Here is a 19,775-nt window from a genome sequence, read left to right as displayed (position 1 = left end):
TAGAGGAGACATAGGGCTGAGAATTCATCTTCCTCTGGCCACAGGTAGGGTCTAGCCAGGGACTTTGGGCCAGCTTCTCCCTTCCCCTTAGCCTCATTCCAAAATTCTGGCTTTGGTGACACCAGTCACCATTTATTGAACAGGGACTGTGACACAAATTGTCTTTCTTAATCTTAACAACCCTGAGAGGCAGCTGTCATTATCCCATTTTATTGATGAGAAAATTAAGTCTCAGATCAAGATGGCTCTGGTCACCGAGCTAGTGCGTGGGGAGCGAGATGTAGGCCCGGGCCTGCCCGACTTGGATACATGCTCCTGACCGCACGTCGCCTTGCTTCCCCGCCAGGCAGGTCACCCAGGCAGAGGGCGCGGCCTTGGCCGGCAGGTTCGGGTGCCTGTTTTTCGAGGTCTCTGCCTGCCTGGACTTCGAGCATGTGCAGCACGTCTTCCACGAGGCGGTACGAGAGGCGAGGCGGGAGCTGGAGAAGAACTCCCTGGCCCGTCCCCTCTTCATCTCCGAGGAGAGGGCCCTGCACCACCAGGCCCCGCTCACGGCCCGGCACGGGCTGGCCAGCTGCACCTTCAACACGCTTTCTACCGCCAGCCTGAAGGAGATGCCCACTGTGGCCCAGGCCAAGCTGGTCACTGTGAAGTCATCCCGGGCCCAGAGCAAGCGCAAGGCACCCACCCTGACCCTGCTGAAGGGCTTCAAGATCTTCTGAGGGCCTGTGCTCAGGATCCCAGGCTCGGCCTGGCGCGAGCACTAAGCAGTCTGAGGAGCAGGGGCTGGCTTCTCGCCACCGGCTTTCCTTCTGAGGGGATGGCAGCTCTCGCCCCCTGGTGGACAGCTGACCCCTTCTCCAGCACCAGGCAGTGTCCCTGACACCCAGGTCACCGTACAGGCAGTAGGGACAGGCAGGAATACTGCTCTTATTCCCACCAGGCCTTGGTTTCCATGGTAACCACTGCATTCCCTCGCCCTGAAGAAAACAGCCGCCTTGACATTGCAGAGACCTGGAGGCAGTCTGAAGTGGAAGGATAATGCAGTGTTCATCATGGCCCCATCATCCCTTGCTGTTCCAGCTACAACCAGGCAAGATGTGGCCCCTAGTGGACAGCTGTATGTGGACAGCTTCAGGAGGCCCTGCATAAGGCCCCCCCACTTCATTCCCCCTTCCCCAAGGTCCCAGCACCTCCTGGTGGACAGGAAGGGCAGGGTAGCTGCAGGTTTTGGATGGCCAAATCCTGGCCCTCCCCTTGTCTTCTGACCTCATAGAACCCCCTGGCAACAAACCCCACAGTTTATCCAAGTAAAAACTAGTTGAAATAATCCTACAGGACAGCCTGTAAGAAGCAAAGATGTCCCAGGAAGGGTTATTTCCAGTACTTTGCCTCTCAGCGATGGTGAGGGAGGGGGCCGAGGGTAGGCCAGTGTGGCGAGCCTCCAGTGTGTTTTCACCAGGAGACAGGGTCCCCGTATTTTCCCACCTTAAATCACGGCCTCTGTCCACAGATCTTCAGGACCAGCCTGCTCAAGTTTAATGATCAAAGCTGCAGAACAAAGTCATTCTCTCCAGTGATAATCACCCAGGACTCCAGGGAGCCCACAGCTGGCTGTATCAGACATCCAGTTGGGCACTGGTAGGGCACTCTTTGTAGCCTGGTCTGGCAGGACCTGGTACCCTTGGCAATGAGTCTGCTTGTTCAGAGCCCATGTTTGTAAGATAGAACCTAGAGCATTTTCAGTTCCTAAAGCAAATTTTTGTATAAATTATTTGGGATTGCCACCACAGTTCATATTGTAGCACTGTGGCTCAGACACAGGATCAGGATACTGCGGATCCCACGATTAACAAGAAAAGGATCTGAGAGTCAGGGAGTTTCATGGTTTTCTAACTCTGTTTACCACAGGGTCCCTGGCCCAAAGGAAGTCTTTCTTGGACCCTCAGTAGATATGCAGGTAAAGGAGAGGGCTGTGGGGTGGGGTGGAGGTAGTGATTCTGAGCCCAGAAGCCTGCCTCTTCCCCTCTTAAGCTTGTATTGAAAACAGTAGCTCTATTACTGGCTTTTGCCACATTCTGTAGCTAGAGAGGCCGAGGTCAGAGGGAGGGGTCCTGGCCTCAAGGCCACGTGAGGGGTCCTGGCCAGGCTTCCCAAACCACAGACCGGCTCTGGATTTTGCGCTTTTGCTCCAAGCCGCTTGTGTGTGAACCACTGCCGTTTGAACAAACTGTGCGATTCCAACTGCCCACATCCAGAAATATTTTATTAAAAAGGTTTTGTTTGTGTTTTCATAATAGAATTTTAGTTTGATTGCAGTTTACTCCCTCCGTCAACTAGCGCCACGGGGTGCACTGCCCTGCCCTTGCACTAGCTCTCAGATTCCCGTGGGTCTGCGAGAAGGAATCCGTGCGGCACATCCCTGTCTTTTAACTCCATTTCTACCTGGGCCAAATTTGGCTTTTCTGAGAGCAAAGTCTCCCTTAGGATGGTCAGGTTGTCATTCTCTTTGGCTCCAACCTCAGCCAGGTAGAGGGCTTCTGGATGCTGTTTTTCCGATGGCAGCGTCTTTGGATTTCTGGCGGGAGAGGAAACACTGTTGAGTGTGAGTTCCCTGAACTGGGGCGCCGAGTGGTCGGGGCAGGACTGGGTCTCCCAAGTGGCTCAGCAGCTTGAGGAGGAAATCCAGTAGGCAATTCTGGGAACAGTTTGGGGAGACAGCTGAGAGGGCTCGATGATTTTTGGCAGAGAAACACCTTCTACTTGTCCGTGCACCATCTCACCACCTGTGAGCTCAGCTGCTCTTGCTCCCTTTACGGGTGAGCTAACGTGGCTCAGAGGCCAAAGGAGCCTGGGACGTGCATTTAAGTGTCCTGACTCCGAGTCTTGTGTTCTCTTTACCAAACCACATTTTCTCATTGCAGGGCTGTCATCCTACTTAGTGCAGGTCCTGGTCACCCCACACCCCATCCTCTTCCTCACTCTACCCCATCTCCAGACAAGCTACCACATTCCTCATTAATTCCTAACCAATCTTCCTGCTGCTGGGTGCTCTCTTCATTAAACCAGCCCCCACACACCAGTCATGATTCTGAAATCCCAGGGTGCACACTTCACTCTCCAGCTCAAGCACCTGCCCACTTCCTTAACCTGGCATTCAAGATCCAGTCTTCCTTCCAGTAACTTCCCCAGATGTCCATCCTCTGTGGTGGTTTTCCTCAGGGTACCCACCCCTATGCTTCCTAGCCACAATGGAAGGACCCACTGTGGTTAAAATTGACCACCCAGACAATCTGCTTGGGCCATAGCAGGAGCATCTCAGTGTCTGCTGCTCCTAAGAACAGCTCTTGTCTCTGAGGTAACCTTGCTGAAGGGGATGCTTCTTAATGGTGAATAAGGCAAGGTCACCTTCTTAGTGGCCTTCTCAGTGGCTGAACCCCTCTGGGACCTTCTATATCCTGCATCCAGCCTGATCTTGCCAAAACATACCTTTCATGTCCTTGTGCAAAGCTCTTCTCTGGCTCCCCGATGCCCATTCCTCAGGATGGCCCTGGGGCCTATATACTTTGCACCTTGCTGCTTATCGTTCTCCCTTTCCCCACTGCTTGCCTTGCCCACCATGCTGTGGCCCCATGGGCCCTCCTCCACTTACCCTGAGCTTGGTGTATGCTGTCTCTTGGTCTGGAAGTCTTCTTTAACCTACTCCCCCCCCCCTTTTTTGCCTGAAGCCGCAGAACCCACCTCTGAGCTCCCACAACCCTCTATTTGTCCCTCAGTCACTGTCTGTCACTCTAAATGACAACTGTCTCCCCACCAACCTGTGAACTCCATAAGACAGGGGCTGAATCTATCTTGTCCAGCCCTGTGGCCCTTCCTCTTAGCATGGAGCTTGGTACAGAGCAGGTGCTTGGCTTATTCTGTGGAATGAGTGATGGCTGGGCCATAACTGTCCATAATGACTTGTTATTGATGTAAACGAAGGGCACTGGGTTATTTCTTGTTTTACTTTATAGCAGAATGTGAGGAGGATTTGTAGATGAGATCATAGCATAGAAGGAAGAACACAGGGTTTAGTTAGGCCAACTCTTCTGTGAATTCACAGTGACCTCATTCTGTACAATGGGAATAAGTAATGCGTGCCTGCCCCACTTTTCAGGGCTGTCTTGATCAAATGGGAGAATGTGAAGGTGCCTTTAAAACTGTAAAACATGCTAACAATCGGAGGGAGGGATTCTAATTGTTGATTGAAAGTGACTGGCGGGGATATAGTAGTTATTGGATGAATGAATGATTGGGAGTGAGTGAACCAAGCATTTGCTAAATAACTTCTAGAACCAGACACTGTGCCAGTTGCTTGGGGGGATACAAACTTGAGTCAAATGTGGTGCCTGCCCTCAGGGAGCTCTCAATAGTTAGCCCTGGAATCATCCAGAGAGTTTAACAAAATGCCAGTGTCCAGGCTCTCCCCTAGACTCCTTGTGTCAGAATCTCCCAGGGGAGGCACCGCACTCTTGTGTTTTTAATATTCCTCCTTGGGTGATAGATTGCACATTCAGGGGTTAGGGGTATTGTTGTTACAAAGATATCAAAACTATGCCGGGAGCCCTGACTCATCTCAGGTCTCTACCCTGCATTTGGCCTTGGAGCTGGGCAAGGCTTTCCCCATGAACAACATCCCTAACTCTGCAAAAAGCCCCCACTGAGTGCTCTCCACAATCCTACAAGGAGGGAATCTGTTGTTATTGCCATTTATGGAAGGAGCAGCTGGCTTGGAGGGACTGAGTCTTGCCCAGCCAGTGAGTGGCAGAACTTGAATTTGAACCCAGTCTCCAGACCCAGAGATTCTGACCTCTGAGACACACCAGCCCCTGCTCTGCTTGCTGGTTAGGGCCAGGGAGTGGTCATCGGGGACAGTTGAGAGTTTTTCAACAACTTTGTGCTCTCAAAGGACCCCGAAGGCTGCATTTTTCTGTGCCAGAGTGTGGACAGCTGAGACCCCTAGCTGACCCCCCTCTAGATTTCCTTTGGGAGGGCAGGGTCACCACCCTCTGAGACCACCCTCAGACCAGCTCCTCACCTGTTTGCCTGGATGCTTCTTCCCAAGAGGACAAAGCTTATCACGACCACCACAGCCACCAGGGCAAGCATGGAAGCATTCCAGGGAGTAGCTGGGGACACAAGACATAGCCCTGAGGACAGGCTGGGTGCCCTTCAGGCCCACTAACAGACCAGCTCGCAGCATCAACTTTCCCCTGCTGCAGGCCAGGTGTGGTAGAGAGACCCTAAGCTGAAGATGAGCCCCCTTTCTGCAGGAACTCAGTCCAATGTTGGGGAGAGAGGGAGGCAAGATCTCTGCTCTGAAGAAGCTCTCATCTACCTGGGGAGATGGCTCTGCAGCTGGATGGTAATAGTGGGGAAAGGAGGTGTGTGGGTGAGCATAAATATCACTGTTTTCAGAGGTTTGCTAGGGGCTGGCCAAGTGCAGTGCAGGGAAGGAGGGAAGGAAGGAGGGAAAGAGAGGAAGGCAAGGGGTGGCAGTTCAATTGGATTCAACAGACTGCCCGCAGCTAATACATACAGGGACTAATCTGAATTTGGATAATCAAGATTTGTCCACATGGTACTCAAATGAGGCAGGGTCTGTCTCCAGAGCTTTTGCATTTGCTGTTCCCTCTATCAGGAATGTTCTCCCTGCACATAATCTGTGGGGCTAATTCCTTCACCTCCTGCCAGGCTTGATTCCAGCATCACCTGCTTAGTCCTTCCTTGACCATATCATGTTCCCTTGCTGCACTGTTCTTTTCCCTTGCTCTGCCTAAATCTTCTTACCACTCATCCCCGGCATACTGTGTATTTTAGTCGCTTGTTTATTTTCTCCCTCTTTCACTAGAAGGTACACTCCATGAGGGCAGAGATTTTTGTTTTATTCTTTGTTACCCCAGTGCTGAGAACAGTACCTAGTATGCAGAGGAACTTACTGCATATTTGGGAATGACTGGATGGATGAGTGAGGGAGTGACCAGCCCTGAGAAAAGGAGGGTACAGTTCAGCCAGATCCCTCGGGGGAGTGAGACCCCTCAGCCTCAGCACCCCCTGCCTTGAAGGAAATGTGCAGCTTGCCATGGAGGAGGGGACTGTGACAGGGGGCTGCAGCCAGAGTCCTCTCTTTGTGTGGACAGCACACCACCACTGCCGACCAGTCCCCCCACCACTCACCATCTTCTACGCGGTAAAACCAAAGCATTTCTTCCAGTAGCTCCTGAGGCACCAAGGTGCCGGGCGGGGCTCCAGTAACGTCCTCACTGAAGTCCATGCCTCTGTTCCTGGTTGGGATACGTTTCTGACGACGAAGTCCTTAGCCTCTTTCCTTGGCCTCCCACTGGTCTCTTGGCCTCTTAGGTTCTGGCCCTTAGCAAAAAGCCCTGAAGACCCCTGGAAACAAAGCAGCATGACTGGATTTCCCACCCCAGTTTGCAGTCCCTTCCCTGCCCAAACCCAGCTCTCCCGGAGGCCCAAAGTTACAGGACCAAAACAGCTGGAACTCCCTGAGCAAGTGGGGCCTGGAGAAGCAGAAACCATAGAAGTGGGAGTCACTCAAGCTTTTATTAAAATTCACCACGTGTGGGGAGGAGCCCTGACCCGGGAGTGAGGAGGATTGAGCTGCCGATGGGCTGTGGGACCCTTGGAGGGGACATCTTCCATTCTTGCCTGCCCAGCATCCCCATGCAGCTTACACAGCCAATAGCACTCCTTCACCAGAGTTCCTGATTAATGTTTTTCATGTGCTGGCCAATCGCAGGTGCCTGCCTCTCCCATGTGACAAAGACTGGGCCTATCACAGTCTCTTTCCTGGAGACTGACACGCCCAGGACAGGATAAAGAACATAAACAGGCAGTTGCAAACTAGGAAGCCCCAAAGGCTAGTAAGCATATGAAAATATGCTCAAGCTCTTTGGAAATCAGAAGAACGAATATGAAAACAAAAATGAAACACCACTTGACATCTCTTAGATTGACACAGTTTGGAAGGTGAATGATGCCGGGTGTTGAGGGGGCTCTGGGGCTATAGCCTAACGCACTGCCAGGAGTGTAGACTTGAACAGCCACCTAGAGAACAAACTAGTCAGAGTGTACCTGTGACCCAGCCATCCTTATCCTGAGTGTATTTATATCCCGAAGGAAGAATCCCCAAGGATCATAAAGGGGCATGCCATGACATGTATGAAAATTCAAAATATATGCACACAACAGCAACAGCAACACATTTTACAAAAACACATTTTTTAAAAGACACATTCAGGGAATTCCCGTTGTGGTGCAGTGGAAACGAATCTGACTAGTATTCATGAGGATGTGGGTTCAATTCCTGGCCCTGCTCAGTGGGTTAAGGATCTGCTCTTGCTGTGAGCTGTGGTGTAGGTCACAGATGTGGTTTGGATCCTGCGTTGCTATGGCTGTGGTGTAGGCTGTCCCTGCAGCTCTGATTTGATCCCTAGCTTGGGAACTCCCATATGCCGTGGGTGTGGCCCTAAAAAAATAAAGATGAAAAATAAAAAGACACATTCAGCACATTAGGATAATGATCTCTGGAGGGAAGAAAAGAAGGAAATGGAAATGGAGATAAAAAGTAAATAAAACAGGAGAAGGGTTTTGAACAGACCAATCATGAAAACATGTCATAGGGCTAAGAAGACAACAAAGCAAAGAGAGAACAAGAGAGGTCCGAGGTCATCTCAAGTCCACCTGCTCTGACCCTGCCTTCCCGTCCAAAACAGCCCCTAGAGGCCCAGCTGGGAACATCTGAAAACCACTTCATGGCAAACAGCCAAACAGAAAAACAGGGTACTAATCAAAAGATTGACATCGAGTTTTCTCCAACTCTAAATACTCTGAGAAAACTGAAGCAACATCTACAGATCTTGAGGGAAAATAGTTTGATGCAAATATAGCTAAGTTTTTGACATATGCATGATCTTTCATATGTCAAGATAGAGATGGAACTTGAGAAACACTTTTTTTAGACTCTCCAGGGCTCAGATGCCTATTACCTACTTACTCATTTGAAGGAAATACACACACACACACACACACACACACACATACATATATATATAAATATGTAAATAAATATATATACACATACATATGTATATACACTGAATTATGTAAAGACAAAGTTACAGTGATAGCCCATTGCTGTGATTTTGTGTTCCAGCTGCAAGTGACTTGTTCAGGGTTGTGACTTTCTGTCCAGTCTTTCTGTCCAGTCTCAAATGCAGGAGTGCCTGGATTAATTAGTAACAATGGCCACAGGCCCCTGTTGCACATGCAGACCTGCCCCTGATGCCCATCAGGAAAAGAGCATGGAGGTCAAGATACCAAACACTGACTCCCTCTGGGGAAGTGAGATGGGATCTAGACCCATGGGATGTCCACTTTGAACACCTTTGTATTGTATACATTTCTCACGAGCCCATACTACCTTTGTGAAAACAATACATGTAATTGTATTTTTAAATGTATTTTGTATGCATGTTATAAATATATATTTTGTATATATTTGTATGAATTTTTATTTCTTTCCTTTTCTGGCCACACCCATGGCATGTGGAAGTTTCTGGGCCAGGGATAGAATCTGAGCTGCAGCTGGTTGACCTCACCACAGCCGTGACAATGCCAGATCCTTTAACCCATGTGCCGGGCTGGGGATCGAACCTGTACCTCTGCAGTGCTATAGTCGGATCCTTAACCTACTGTGCCACAGCAGTAATTCCTGTATTTATTTTGAAATGTATGTATAATATCTGAAGAAAATGAAAATACTGATTCAAAAGATACATGCACCCTAGTGTTCATAGCAGCATTTTTACAACAGCCAAGACATGGAAGCAACCTAAATATCCATCAACAGATAAATGGATAAAGAAGGTACGGTACATATACACAGTGGAATACTATTCAACCATAAAAATAAATTTTGCCATTTGCAACAACATGGATGGATTTGGAGGGTATTATGTTAAAATGGAATCAGTCAGGCAAAGAAAGACAAATACTGTATGATATCACTTATAGGTGAATCTAAAAAAAATAGAAAAAGAAGCAGACTCAAAGATATAGAGAGCAAATTAGTAGTTACCAGTGGGGAGAGGGAAAGGGGAGGGACAAGATAAGGATAGGGGATTAAGAGGTACAAACTGCTCTGTATAAAATAAATAAGCTTCAAGGATATATTGTACAGCACAGGAAATATAGGCAATAGTTTATGATAACTAAAAATGGTATTAGTTTACATATTGTGAATCACTCAGTTGTACACCTGTAACATAATAAATCAACTGTACCTCAATAAAAGGTATGTATATATTTATACCTTTTGAGAAACAATTCCAATTTTGGAGGTTTAATTGAGTGGAACTAATCAAGATGTCAGTTCTTCCCAATTTGATCTACAGATACAGTGCAACCCCCATCAAAATCCCAACAAGTTATATTATGGATGTCGACAGACTGAATTGAAAGTTTATATGGAGAGGCAAAAGACCCCGAATAGTCAGCATATGCCCTGAAGAACAAGGACAGAGAACTGATGCTACCCAACTTCAAGACTCACTTAAAAACTGCAGTAATCAAGACATGTGGTATTGGAACTAACCAGGTAAGTGTAGAGATTTACATATGGGCTGATGTCCACTATGGAATGTGCATTTTAAACATGTATCATATTGTTATGATAAACACATACCAACAAATGGAAAAACCCAAATGACAAGATGGATAACAAGTCCAGAACCGAGTGTCAGCCCTTTCTGACCATGTTAGATGCCGCGGAAACAATGGACACATTTCCCTCAGCCCTTAGCCAGTTTCTGTCCAGAGTGAGCACAGTATTAGTATCTCTGCTTTTAAAAAGTTACTAACTGAACTTCATGATTTATGTGGATTCGTTTTTCCAGTAATGTCTATTCCTGCTCCAGGTTCCCATCCAGGATGTCATATTGTATTTAGTTGTCATGTCTCCCTAGGCCCCTCCGGGAGCTTCCCACATTTTAAACAAGGCTTAACCATCCTGCCAGAGACCCTGGGCCACCCATCCCCCTGCGAGGTTGAAGACACTCACCCTGGGTCCTGGGTTCCTGGGACTTACCTGCTCTGCCGTTGGGAGCAGCACTGCTTTCTCTCTTCCTCCTTCTCCTTTCAGGGGAGCACCCAAAGTTCTTTGCACCTGGGTTTTCCACACGGCTGTCACCTGGGGGGCAGTGAGGCAGGGCCCGTGACATCTGGGCCCATCCGATAGCTCTGCATTTAGCACACGCCCAGGCCAGAACCTTCGCTGTCCCTCCAAGGTGACTGACCTCTTGAATGAATGTCCTCACATGGCAGGCAGGCTCCACGTGACTTTCACAATGGCAAGAACCAGCAGCCCTGCGCTTTCCTTCTTATAGGTTGTCCTCAAGTAAAGAGAAAGCATTCAGATCCTTTGGCCAGCATAGGACAAAGGACTGGAGAGGACCTCAGTCTGGGGGTTCCACCGTTGCAACGGGATATATCGTGTGCCCACTTGAGGTCTCTATTTCCTGGTATTAATATTTAACCACAGAGCAGGGAGCCAAGTCTGGCCTTTTACAGCCTCTGCTTCCTCACAGTAAGGGTCATAGCCTCCTGTGAATTCCTCACAAGAAGCTATAAATAAGACCTTTGGAGGCCAGGGGTGGGGGAGGCAAGGTACGTGAGGCTGTGTGAGTGACCCAGAGAGGGAGGAAGCAGCCCAGGTTGAACAGGGTTGAGTGGGAAGGGCTTGGTGGGGAAGCAGGAGTAAAGTTCTCCCCGCACCAGGCCAGCCCCATTCAATTCTGATCATCAGTGGGCTCTGGGCTTTTCTACCCACTGGCTCCTTGCCTCTGCAACACCCCTTGGAGTTGGCTCAGCAAAGAGTGAGGTTCCCATTTCACAAATGAGGGAACAGAGGTGGAGTGAGGTCATGTGACAGGTGCAAGCTCCTCTCTGAGTTAATATTGGTCAACGATGGGGATGACAGCATGGTGCCGAGGAAAGAAGATGTGACAGGGAACCTAGAGCCCGAATAGAACACCAGCTCCTCATCATTTCATAACTCATTCATGGCAGAAATGTTATTTGAGCACCTACTGTGTGGACACATGTTAAACAAGACAGGCAAGGACCCTGGTCTCCTGAAGCTCATACTCTAGGGGACAGACAGGAAACAAAAAAGTAAGTAAAACATAAGATAATTTCAGCTAGTGGAAATTTCTATGAATAATTTAAACAGCAAAATGATACAGAAATAGGTACGGATGGGGGGCTTTGGTTCTATATCACTCAACTAAAAACTGACGAATTAATCATGCAGACTTGGGACAGCAGATACAAAGGCACTGAAGAAATCACAAGCTTAAGGAATTAGAGAAACAAAAATAAGGGCAATGTGACTGAAACCTAATGATGAGAGGAAGTGGCATGAAAAAAGTTGGAAGGTAGACAGAAGCAGATCATACAGTAAAACAGGACAGGGAGTGTGGATGTATGGAGAAGCCACAGAGGGGACATGATCTGACCGATCTTTATCCAAGATCACTTGGCCTGCTGGATGGAGAATGGTTTGTAAGGGAGCAAGACAGGAGAGAGGAGACCCTGGGAGGCCATTGCATTCATCCAGGCAAGAGGGATGGTGGTAGTTTGAAGCAGGATAATGACAGCAGAGATGGTGAAAAGTGGTCAGATTCAGGGTGCATGGTGGAGAGAAAAGGCAGCTTCTAAATTTTGAAAGGAACTCAATTCTAACTCTTAAGTGCAAAAGGAATTCAGAGGGAATTCCTTGGCTCATATAACTGAGAAGAGCAGACTGGAGCTGACCTTAGGGATAGCTGGAACCAGGAGCCCAAAGATCCTTTGCTCTTTCTCTCTCTAGGTCTCTCCCTGCTACTCTTTGTGTATCAGGTGCATTCTCACAGGCTGGTCATCTCCAGGTAACTGGACCAGGCTGCAGGAAATCCAGGCTCACATCCTTACAGCTGGAGAGGAAGGAATGTCTCTTCTCAACTCCAGTTTGGCACTTCTTGGGATAGGACCCTAATTTTCCCAGCCTGGGTTACATACCTGCATTTTGGGTCATTTATTATGGCCAGGGGTGGAGGACCATGGATTCCAGCTCAAATCTCATGCCCAATGAAAAGCCAAGAAAGAAAGTCTATGAGCTGGTTGGCCAAGCCATTGAGGGTCCCTGAAGTGACTCTGAACTATAATTCTCCCTGTCTGACTTGGGGGACTGTCTCGGGCCTCTTAAAGAGGATTGTGTCACCTTTGAGAGCAGCCTGGACCCCCCCCCCCAAGGTTTTCCATTTTTCTGCCTGTTTCTCTTTTCTTCCTCCTCTTACTCCAGTTCTCTCTGCTATAGCTTATAACTAGTACTTTGTGTATGCTCTGTACCAGGGTTATGCTAGTGATAACAATCCCAGGCATAACAATCCCAGCTCGGCACCCAGATGCCTCTGAAATTCAGAGAGCTCTTGTATTAAAAGGAAGAAGGGAAGAATTTATCTGGGGACAATTAGCAGGTATAGGGGTACCCAACTAGAGACTACATTTGCCAGATCCCTTGAAGGTTGGGCTTCTCCTTTGGCTAAGTTTTAGACAAGAGATGAGAGAAGTAGGGTGCTGCTTCTAAATCACTTTTGTTTTCCAATTTATGTAAACTTTTTTTAAAAATTTATGTAAACTTTTTAATTGAAATGTAACACAGAGAAAAGTATACAAATATTAAGCTTTGGCTTAGTGGATTTTCACAAGTCAACACATCCATGTGTGGGAACATACACCATCCAGATCCAGAAGTAGAACTTTGCCAGAACCCAGAAGTCTTATATCCACAAGGGCAACCACTATCCTGATTTTTCATACCATATATTAATTTGCCTGTTTTTATATTTTATATAAATGGAGTCAATCAATATGTAATCTTTTGTGTTTGGCTCCTTTTGCCCAGCATTGTATTGTCGTGTATTGTAGTTGTGGTTCATTCATTTTTCTTTTGAGGGCCATATCTGTGGTATATGGCGGTTCCCAGGCTAGGAGTTGAATCAGAGTTGCAGCTCATGGCAATGCCAGATCCTTAACCCACTGAGCAAGGCCAAGGATCAAACCTGCATCCTCATGGATACTAGTCAGGTTTGTAACCTGCTGAGCCATGACAGGAACTCATTTTTTTTTTTTTTTTGGTTCTTTCATTTTTGTTTTCGGAGTATTCCATATGCGGCTATGCCCACTATTTTTATCTTTGGATCCTGTTTTTATAAGAAAAATTTCAGCCCATCCACTTCTTTCCTCTCTCTGGAACATAAATATGATGGTGGAAAGGACATCTAAAGGCAGGAGTCGTTAAATTGCAACCCATGGACCAAATCTAACCTGCAGCCTCTTTTTGTAAAAACAGTTTTATTAGAATATAGCCATGCCTGTTTGCTTATGTAATGTCTGTGGCTGCTTTTGCACTGCATTAGCAGCATCGAACAGTTGTGACAATGATTGCATGGCCTGCAAAACCTAAAATACTTACTATTTGGTCCTCCACAGGAAAAGTTTGTGGACCCAGGCAACAAGTTAGAAGGAATCTGGGTCCCTGAATGATATCATGGAGCAGAGCAGCCTACCTGCCCTGGACCAGCTGTTCACCTCCTGAGTGTTATGTGTGAGAGAGGTAAACTTTGGTATGCTTTGAGGAACAAGGTTTGAACTCTGTTTGTTACAGAAACGTAGCCTGTGTTATAACTAATACATACACTGTTTATGCTCAACAACTGCTGAATTAGTGAATGTCATGGCATCAGGAAAGCTAAGTTCTAGTCCTATTCACCTTTACTATGACCAGTCATATAGCCTTGGACGTTGGACCTCTTTTTCTTATCAAACCATAAAAGCTTCAGAGAGGAGTAAAAAGGAAAGGAATTTTAGAGAATATTACCAGGAGTCAGTTGTGTAATAACAAACCCAAACCCTTTACACTCAGGAGGTTTTTTACCTGGGGGTTAACCAGTTAGCTTTTATGCGTAATAAATCAATACGTAGGTAAAACTCAATAGGAAGGGGGGAACCCTTTTCCTAAGAGGAGGGTGATAAAGATAGGGAAATACCCACTGAGCTGTCCAGGGTCCTGATCCCTCAGTTCAGAGCACTTTAATCTGAGCCTAAGGTTAAGGTGCTAGGTAGGGTCCTACCCTGAGCTGTAGGCCCCTAAGGGTAAGCATCTTCCTGCTTTTCAACTTCCTACCTCCCCACATCGAAGATGTGACAGCAAGACCAGACTTCAAGGTAGTGGAGACTGCTTTATATTTCCAGGTCAGTCTGTTCTGTTCTTTGGGGTGGGCCATCCATTGTCAGCTGATGCCAGAAGGGATAGATAAGCCCTTGGCTAGCTTGTTTGTTCTTACCTTCATTTTCACAAACAGCACTTACACTCAGAAGCCAATTTAATCATTCCATTTGAACAGTCATTCTGCCAAGTTCCCCAAAGCAGCATATTCTCTTCTCAGTAAACTTCATAGAAAATGAAATGAAATCCAAAAGTGGTGTTGTAAGGTAATGAAGACACACAGGATGATGCAGCAGAGGTAGGTCTTACAAGGATGTTCACTGCAGCGTTGTTTAAGATGGTAAAAAAAAAATCTAAATGTCCAAGAACAGGGGAAGGGTTAAATTATGGTATGGAACAAATGTTTCTTTTAAAGGCCAATTTTTATATTAAACCCAGAGGAGGGAAATATATAGTAGAATTAGTAAGGAAAGTTTCTGAAATATATGGCAATTAAATCCAAAATTATTGATGTTTAAACCAATAATTATTGGATGCAATAGTGTGGTTGAGAAGAGGAATGGGTACTCAAAGGGAAGCCATCTTTATGCTGAAATAAAATCAGCTCAGTGATAGATGCTTTTTTCAATAGACATAGATTTTGCTGGAAGCATTTCAGGAGCATTTTCAAAGTATTGGAAGTTTAGGCAGAAACTGGTATCAAACAATGGTACAAATTATGTACTTTCTCCAAGAAAGGACATTCAGCAGCCACTCCTTTTAGCTACAACACTGGAGACTTTCTATGTCATTGACCCTTATTTATAATCCTTAATTCCATGTCTTTGACCCCAACTCCTGGTTATAGTATAACCAAATACCTTCTTCAGTTGCTGACTAACTCAAAGTCCAAGAGTGGAATAAAATCAAAGTCTATCAGCCTTTAAGTTTAATCAGTCCTCTACACAGCACTCTTCAGATAGCTTCGTCTTGAAGAAAGTTGCTCAATAATGTGTTTGAGGAACACCTAACAACTTGGTCAATACGTACTGTTCATTACTTTGTCTGAATTTTGCTGTTCTCACCTTTACAAGCAAGTAAGCATTCTTTCAGGGGAATTAAATGTCATACAGTTGACCTCAGTGTTAAAGAGAACACATCAGACAGGACTGCAGTTAAAGTTTAATCACAATCTTGCCATAAGGGGAAAGGGTAGTCTCAGCTTAGAAATTCACATTTGGTAAATGGTTAAATAATCATTGTTAGACTAAATTTGAAAACAGAAAGTGTTCTAATGAAAGGTCACTAAAAGTCTTGACTAATGTCAGTTGGGTGGGTGGGTGACTAGTTTTCCAAAACATGTCTTAATGTTCTTAAATTTATCAGAAAATTTTCTAAACATTTTAATCAGGAATCATTATCTCTTTGCAGAAGAAGATATGAATTAAATCATTTGAAAAGAGAAAAATTCCTATCCTGGATCAGATTCAGGACTGTTTACCTATTAGACAGCCCCTCCTCTGGGCTCAGATAATTTTTAAAGATCGTCTTGGTCAAAAAAAAAAAAAAAAAAAAAGGACTCTCTATCTCTTTTTTTTTCTTTTTCTTTTTCGGTTGGGGAGTTGCATGGTATTTAATGTAAAGTGTTCCCTACTCTCTGATTCTCCTGAGTCCTATAGATTTGGAGCATAACCCAAGTCCTGAAGATAGGCTTGTTCTGATAGTTTAAGATGTTGCAACTTTACCATATTCATTGATAAGCTCAAGTAGTTTTCTTGTAGAATATTTTTTTTAATCCTTTTAACAATTTTAAGGTGTCACTTACTCTTTTTTTAATGGTTTGACTTACATATATGGTTGACCCTTGAACAACATGGGCACAAGTTCACTTATGAGCAGATTTTTTTTTCATGTAATAGTTCTATACAATCTGTGGTTGGTTGAATCTTTGAATGCAGGCTGTAGATACAAAGGAGCTGCATAGATGAATGGCAACTATAAATTATATGTAGATTCTTAACTGTTTGGAGGGTCAGTGCCCCTAAACCCAACGTTGTTCAAGGGTCAACTGTCTTCTTTTAAAATGAATTTTATTTCATTTATAGTTGTACAACAATCATCGCAACCAAATTTTATAGCATTTCCATACCAACCCCCCCCCCATCCTCCTACCCCCTCAGCCTGTCTCATTTGGAAACCATAGTTTTTCAAAGTCTGTGAGTCAGTATCTGTTCTGAAAAGAAGTTCATGGTGTCCTTTTTATAGATTCCACATGTCAGTGATAGCATTTGATATTTGTCTCACTGACTGACTTCACTTAGCATGGTAATTTCTAAGTCCATTCATGTTGCTGCAAATGCCATTATTTAATTCCTTTTAATGGCTGAGTAATATTCCATTGTGTATATGTACCACACCTTCTTTATACACTCCTCTGTCAGTGGACATTTAGGTTGCTTCCATGTCTTGGATATTGCATATAGTGCTGCAGTGAACATTGGAGTACATGTATCTTTTTGAGTCATGGTTTTCTCTGGATAGATGCCCAGGAGTGGGATTGCTGGACCCAATGGTAATTCTATTTTTAGTTTTCCGAGGAATCTCCTTAGTGTTTTCCACAGTGGCTGTACCGATTTACATTCCCACGAGCAGTGTAACAGGGTTCCCTTTTCTCCACACCCTCTCCAGCATTTATTGTTTGTAGACTTTTTAATGATGGCCATTCTGGCTGGTGTAAGGTGGTACCTCATAGTTGTTTTGATTTGCATTTCTCTAATAATGAGTGATGTTGAGCATCTTTTCCTGTGCTTTTTGGCCATCTGTATGTCTTCTTTGGAGAATTGTCTGTTTAGATCTTCTGCCCATTTTTTGATGGTTTTTTTTTGTTTGTTTGTTTTTGTTTTTTTGTTTTTTTTTTTTGGTTTTGAGCTGCAGGAGGTGTTTGTATATTTTGGAGATTGATTCCTTGTCAGTTGCTTCATTTGGAAATATTTCCTCCCATTCTGTAGGTTGTCTTTGTTTTGTTTATGATTTCCTTTGCCATGCAAAAACTTTTAAGTTTAATTAGGTCCCATTTGTTTATTTTTGTTTTTACTGTCATTGCTCTAGGAGGTGGATCCGAGAAAGTATTGTTGTGGTTTATGTTGGAGAGTGTTTGGCCTATGTTTTCCTCTGAGAGTTTTATAGTATCTGGTCTCATGCTTAGGTCTTTAATCCATTTTGAGTTTATTTTTGTGTGTGGTGTTAGGGAGTGTTCTAATTTCATTCTTTTACATGTGGCTGTCCAGTTTTTCCAGCACCACTTGTTGAAGGGACTGTCTTTTCCCCGTTGTATATTCTTGCCTCCTTTGTCATAGATTAGTTGACCGTAGGTGCGTGGGTTGAATTCTGGGCTTTCTATCCTGTTGCACTTATCTGTATTTCTGCCTTTGTGCCAGTACCATGCTGTTTTGATGACCGTAGCTTTGTAGTATAGTGTGAAGCCAGGGAGCCTGATTCCTCCAGCTCCATTTTTCTTTCTCAGGATGGCTTTGGCTATTCTGGGTCTTTTGTGCTTCCAAATAAACTTGAAGATATTTTGTTCTAGTTCTGTGAAAAATGGTAATTTGATAGGGATGCAATGAATTTGTAGATTGCCTTGGGTAGTATAGTCATTTTGACAATATTGATTCTTCCAATCCAAGATGTTATATCTTTCTATCTGTTTGTGTCGTCTTTGATTTCTTTCATCAGTGTCTTGTTTTCAGAGTACAGGTCTTTTGTGTCTTTTGGTAGGTTTATTCTTAAGTATTTTATTCTTTTTTTATGCAATGGTAAATGAAACTGTTTCCCTAATTTCTCTCTCTGATCTTTCATTGTTAGTATATAGCAATGTAGTTGATTTCCTTGTATTAATTTTATATCCTGTGACTTTGCCAAATTCATTGATGACCTCTAACAATTTTCTTGGTAGCATCTTTAGGATTTTCTAGATATAGTATCATGTCATCTGCAAATAGTGATTGTTTTACATTTTCCTTTCCAATTTGGATTCCTTTTATTTCTTTTTCTTCTCTGATTGCCATGGCTTGGACTTTCAAAATTATGTTGAATAGTAGTCATGAGAGCGGACATCCTTGTCTTATTCCTGATCTCAGTGGAAAGTCTTTCAGCTTTTGACCATTGAGAATGATGTTAGCTCTGGGTTTGTTGTATATGGGCTTTATTATGTGAAGGCTGTGCCCACTTTCTGGAAGGTTTTTATCAGAAATGGGTGTTGGATTTTGTCAAAGGCTTTTTCTGCATCTCTTGAGAGGATCATATGGTTTTTATTCTTCAGTTTGTTAATGTGGGGTATCACACCGATTGACTTGTGGATATTGAAGAATCCTTGCATCCCTGGGGTAAATCCCACTTGATCATGAGGTACAATCCTTTTAATGGATTGTTGGATTTGGTTTGCTAGTATTTTGTTGAGGATTTTTGTATCTATGTTCATCACTGAAATTGGCCTATAATTTTCTTTATTGTGTGGTATCTTTGTCTGGCTTTGGTATCAGGGTGATGGTGGCCTCATAGAATGAGTTTGGGGAGTGTTCCTTCCTCTGCAATTTTTTGGAATAGTTTCAGAAGGATAGGTGTTAGCTCTTCTGTGAATTTTTGATAGAATTTGCCGGTGAAGCCATCTGGTCCTGGACTTTTGTTTGTTGGAAATTTTAAAATCACAGATTCAATTTCAGTCCTTGTGATTGGTCCATTCATGCTTTCAATTTCATCTTGGTTTAGTCTTGGAAGATGGTACCTTTCTAAGAATTTGTCCATTTCTTTTAGGTTTTCTGTTTTATGGGCATGTAGTAGTCTCTTATGATCCTTTGTCTTTCTGTGGTGTCTGTTGTAACTTCTCCTTTTTCATTTCTAATTTCGTTGCTTTGAGCCCTCTCTCTTTTTATTCTTCATAAGTCTGGCTAAGGGTTTATCAGTTTTGTTGATCTTTTCAAAGAACCAGCTTTTTGTTTCATTGATCCTTTCTATGGTTTTCTTTGTTTCTCTTTCATTGATTTCCGCCCTGATCTTTATGATTTCTTTCCGGTCTGCTAACTTTAGGCCTTGTCTGTTCTTCTCTCTCTAGCTGCTTTAGGTGTAAAGTTGGGTTGTTTATTTGTGCTTTTTCTTGTTTCCTAAGGTGGGCTTGTATTGCTATAAACTTCCCTCTTAGAACTGCTTTTGCTGCATGCCATAGGTTTTGGAGTGTTGTATCTTTATTGTCGTTTGCTTCTGGGTATTTTTTACTTTCCTCTTTGATTTCTTCAGTGATTGATTGGTTGTTTAGTAGGATGTTGTTTAGTCTCCATGTGTTTGTGGTTTTATTTTCTTCTTGTTGTTGACTTCCAGTTGTATATATAGCGTTATGGTCAGAAAAGATGCTTGATGTGATTTCAGGTTTCTTAAAGTTACTGAGGCTTGATTTGTGGCCCAGAATGTGATCAACCCT

At 44.5% G+C, this 19,775-nt stretch overlaps 2 protein-coding genes across 15 annotated transcripts in view; one reads left to right on the top strand and one right to left on the bottom strand.

Annotated features, from left to right (window-relative positions):
• RASL12 (RAS like family 12) overlaps window positions 1–19,775 on the top strand; it is a 52,879-nt gene that overhangs the window by 12,278 nt on the left and 20,826 nt on the right. For 5 of the 13 annotated variants that reach the window (XR_014816663.1, XR_014816665.1, XR_014816662.1 and 2 more), the window contains exons 5-6: window positions 9,456–9,658; window positions 13,591–13,714. Coding sequence is in view for 2 of the 13 variants with exons in the window: in XM_084978232.1 (XP_084834358.1) it covers window positions 347–722 (376 nt within the window). In the remaining 11 variants the exon portion in view is untranslated. Of the gene's footprint in view, window positions 1–346; window positions 2,300–6,023; window positions 7,602–9,455; window positions 9,659–13,590; window positions 13,725–19,775 lie in introns of those variants that run through there. The other 8 variants (XR_014816668.1, XR_014816667.1, XR_014816666.1 and 5 more) reach the window with 4 other exon arrangements.
• On the bottom strand, window positions 2,246–10,541 carry SLC51B (SLC51 subunit beta). Of its 2 annotated transcripts, XM_003121716.6 has the most exons (5): window positions 10,356–10,541; window positions 10,148–10,249; window positions 6,217–6,432; window positions 5,078–5,168; window positions 2,246–2,578 (listed from the first exon to the last, which is right to left on the bottom strand). In XM_003121716.6, the coding sequence occupies exons 3-5, from the start codon at window positions 6,311–6,313 to the stop codon at window positions 2,371–2,373; spliced, it is 396 nt and encodes a 131-aa protein (XP_003121764.3). In that variant the 5' UTR covers window positions 6,314–6,432; window positions 10,148–10,249; window positions 10,356–10,541; the 3' UTR covers window positions 2,246–2,370. The 2 variants fall into 2 exon arrangements, with proteins under 2 accessions (XP_003121764.3, XP_005658627.2); XM_005658570.4 differs by having other exon boundaries at window positions 10,148–10,541.

Source organism: Sus scrofa, chromosome 1 (genome assembly GCF_054392235.1).
Source record: "Sus scrofa isolate SSC_HxYL_T2T_F1_AM1 chromosome 1, Sscrofa_HxYL_maternal_Yorkshire_Landrace_v2.0, whole genome shotgun sequence".
NCBI lineage: Eukaryota > Metazoa > Chordata > Mammalia > Artiodactyla > Suidae > Sus > Sus scrofa.
Note: the sequence above shows the minus strand (reverse complement) of the source record. Positions and strands in the feature narration are given on the sequence as shown.

Coding starts and splice junctions, on each gene's coding strand:
- SLC51B (XM_005658570.4), bottom strand. CDS start 6,313: ATGGACTTCAGTGAGGACGTTACTGGAGCCCCGCCCGGCACCTTGGTG. Junction 5,169..6,216: donor GTTTTACCGCGTAGAAGATG/GTGAGTGGTGGG, acceptor TTGTGTCCCCAG/CTACTCCCTGGAATGCTTCC. Junction 2,579..5,077: donor AGAAGCATCCAGGCAAACAG/GTGAGGAGCTGG, acceptor CTCTCCCGCCAG/AAATCCAAAGACGCTGCCAT.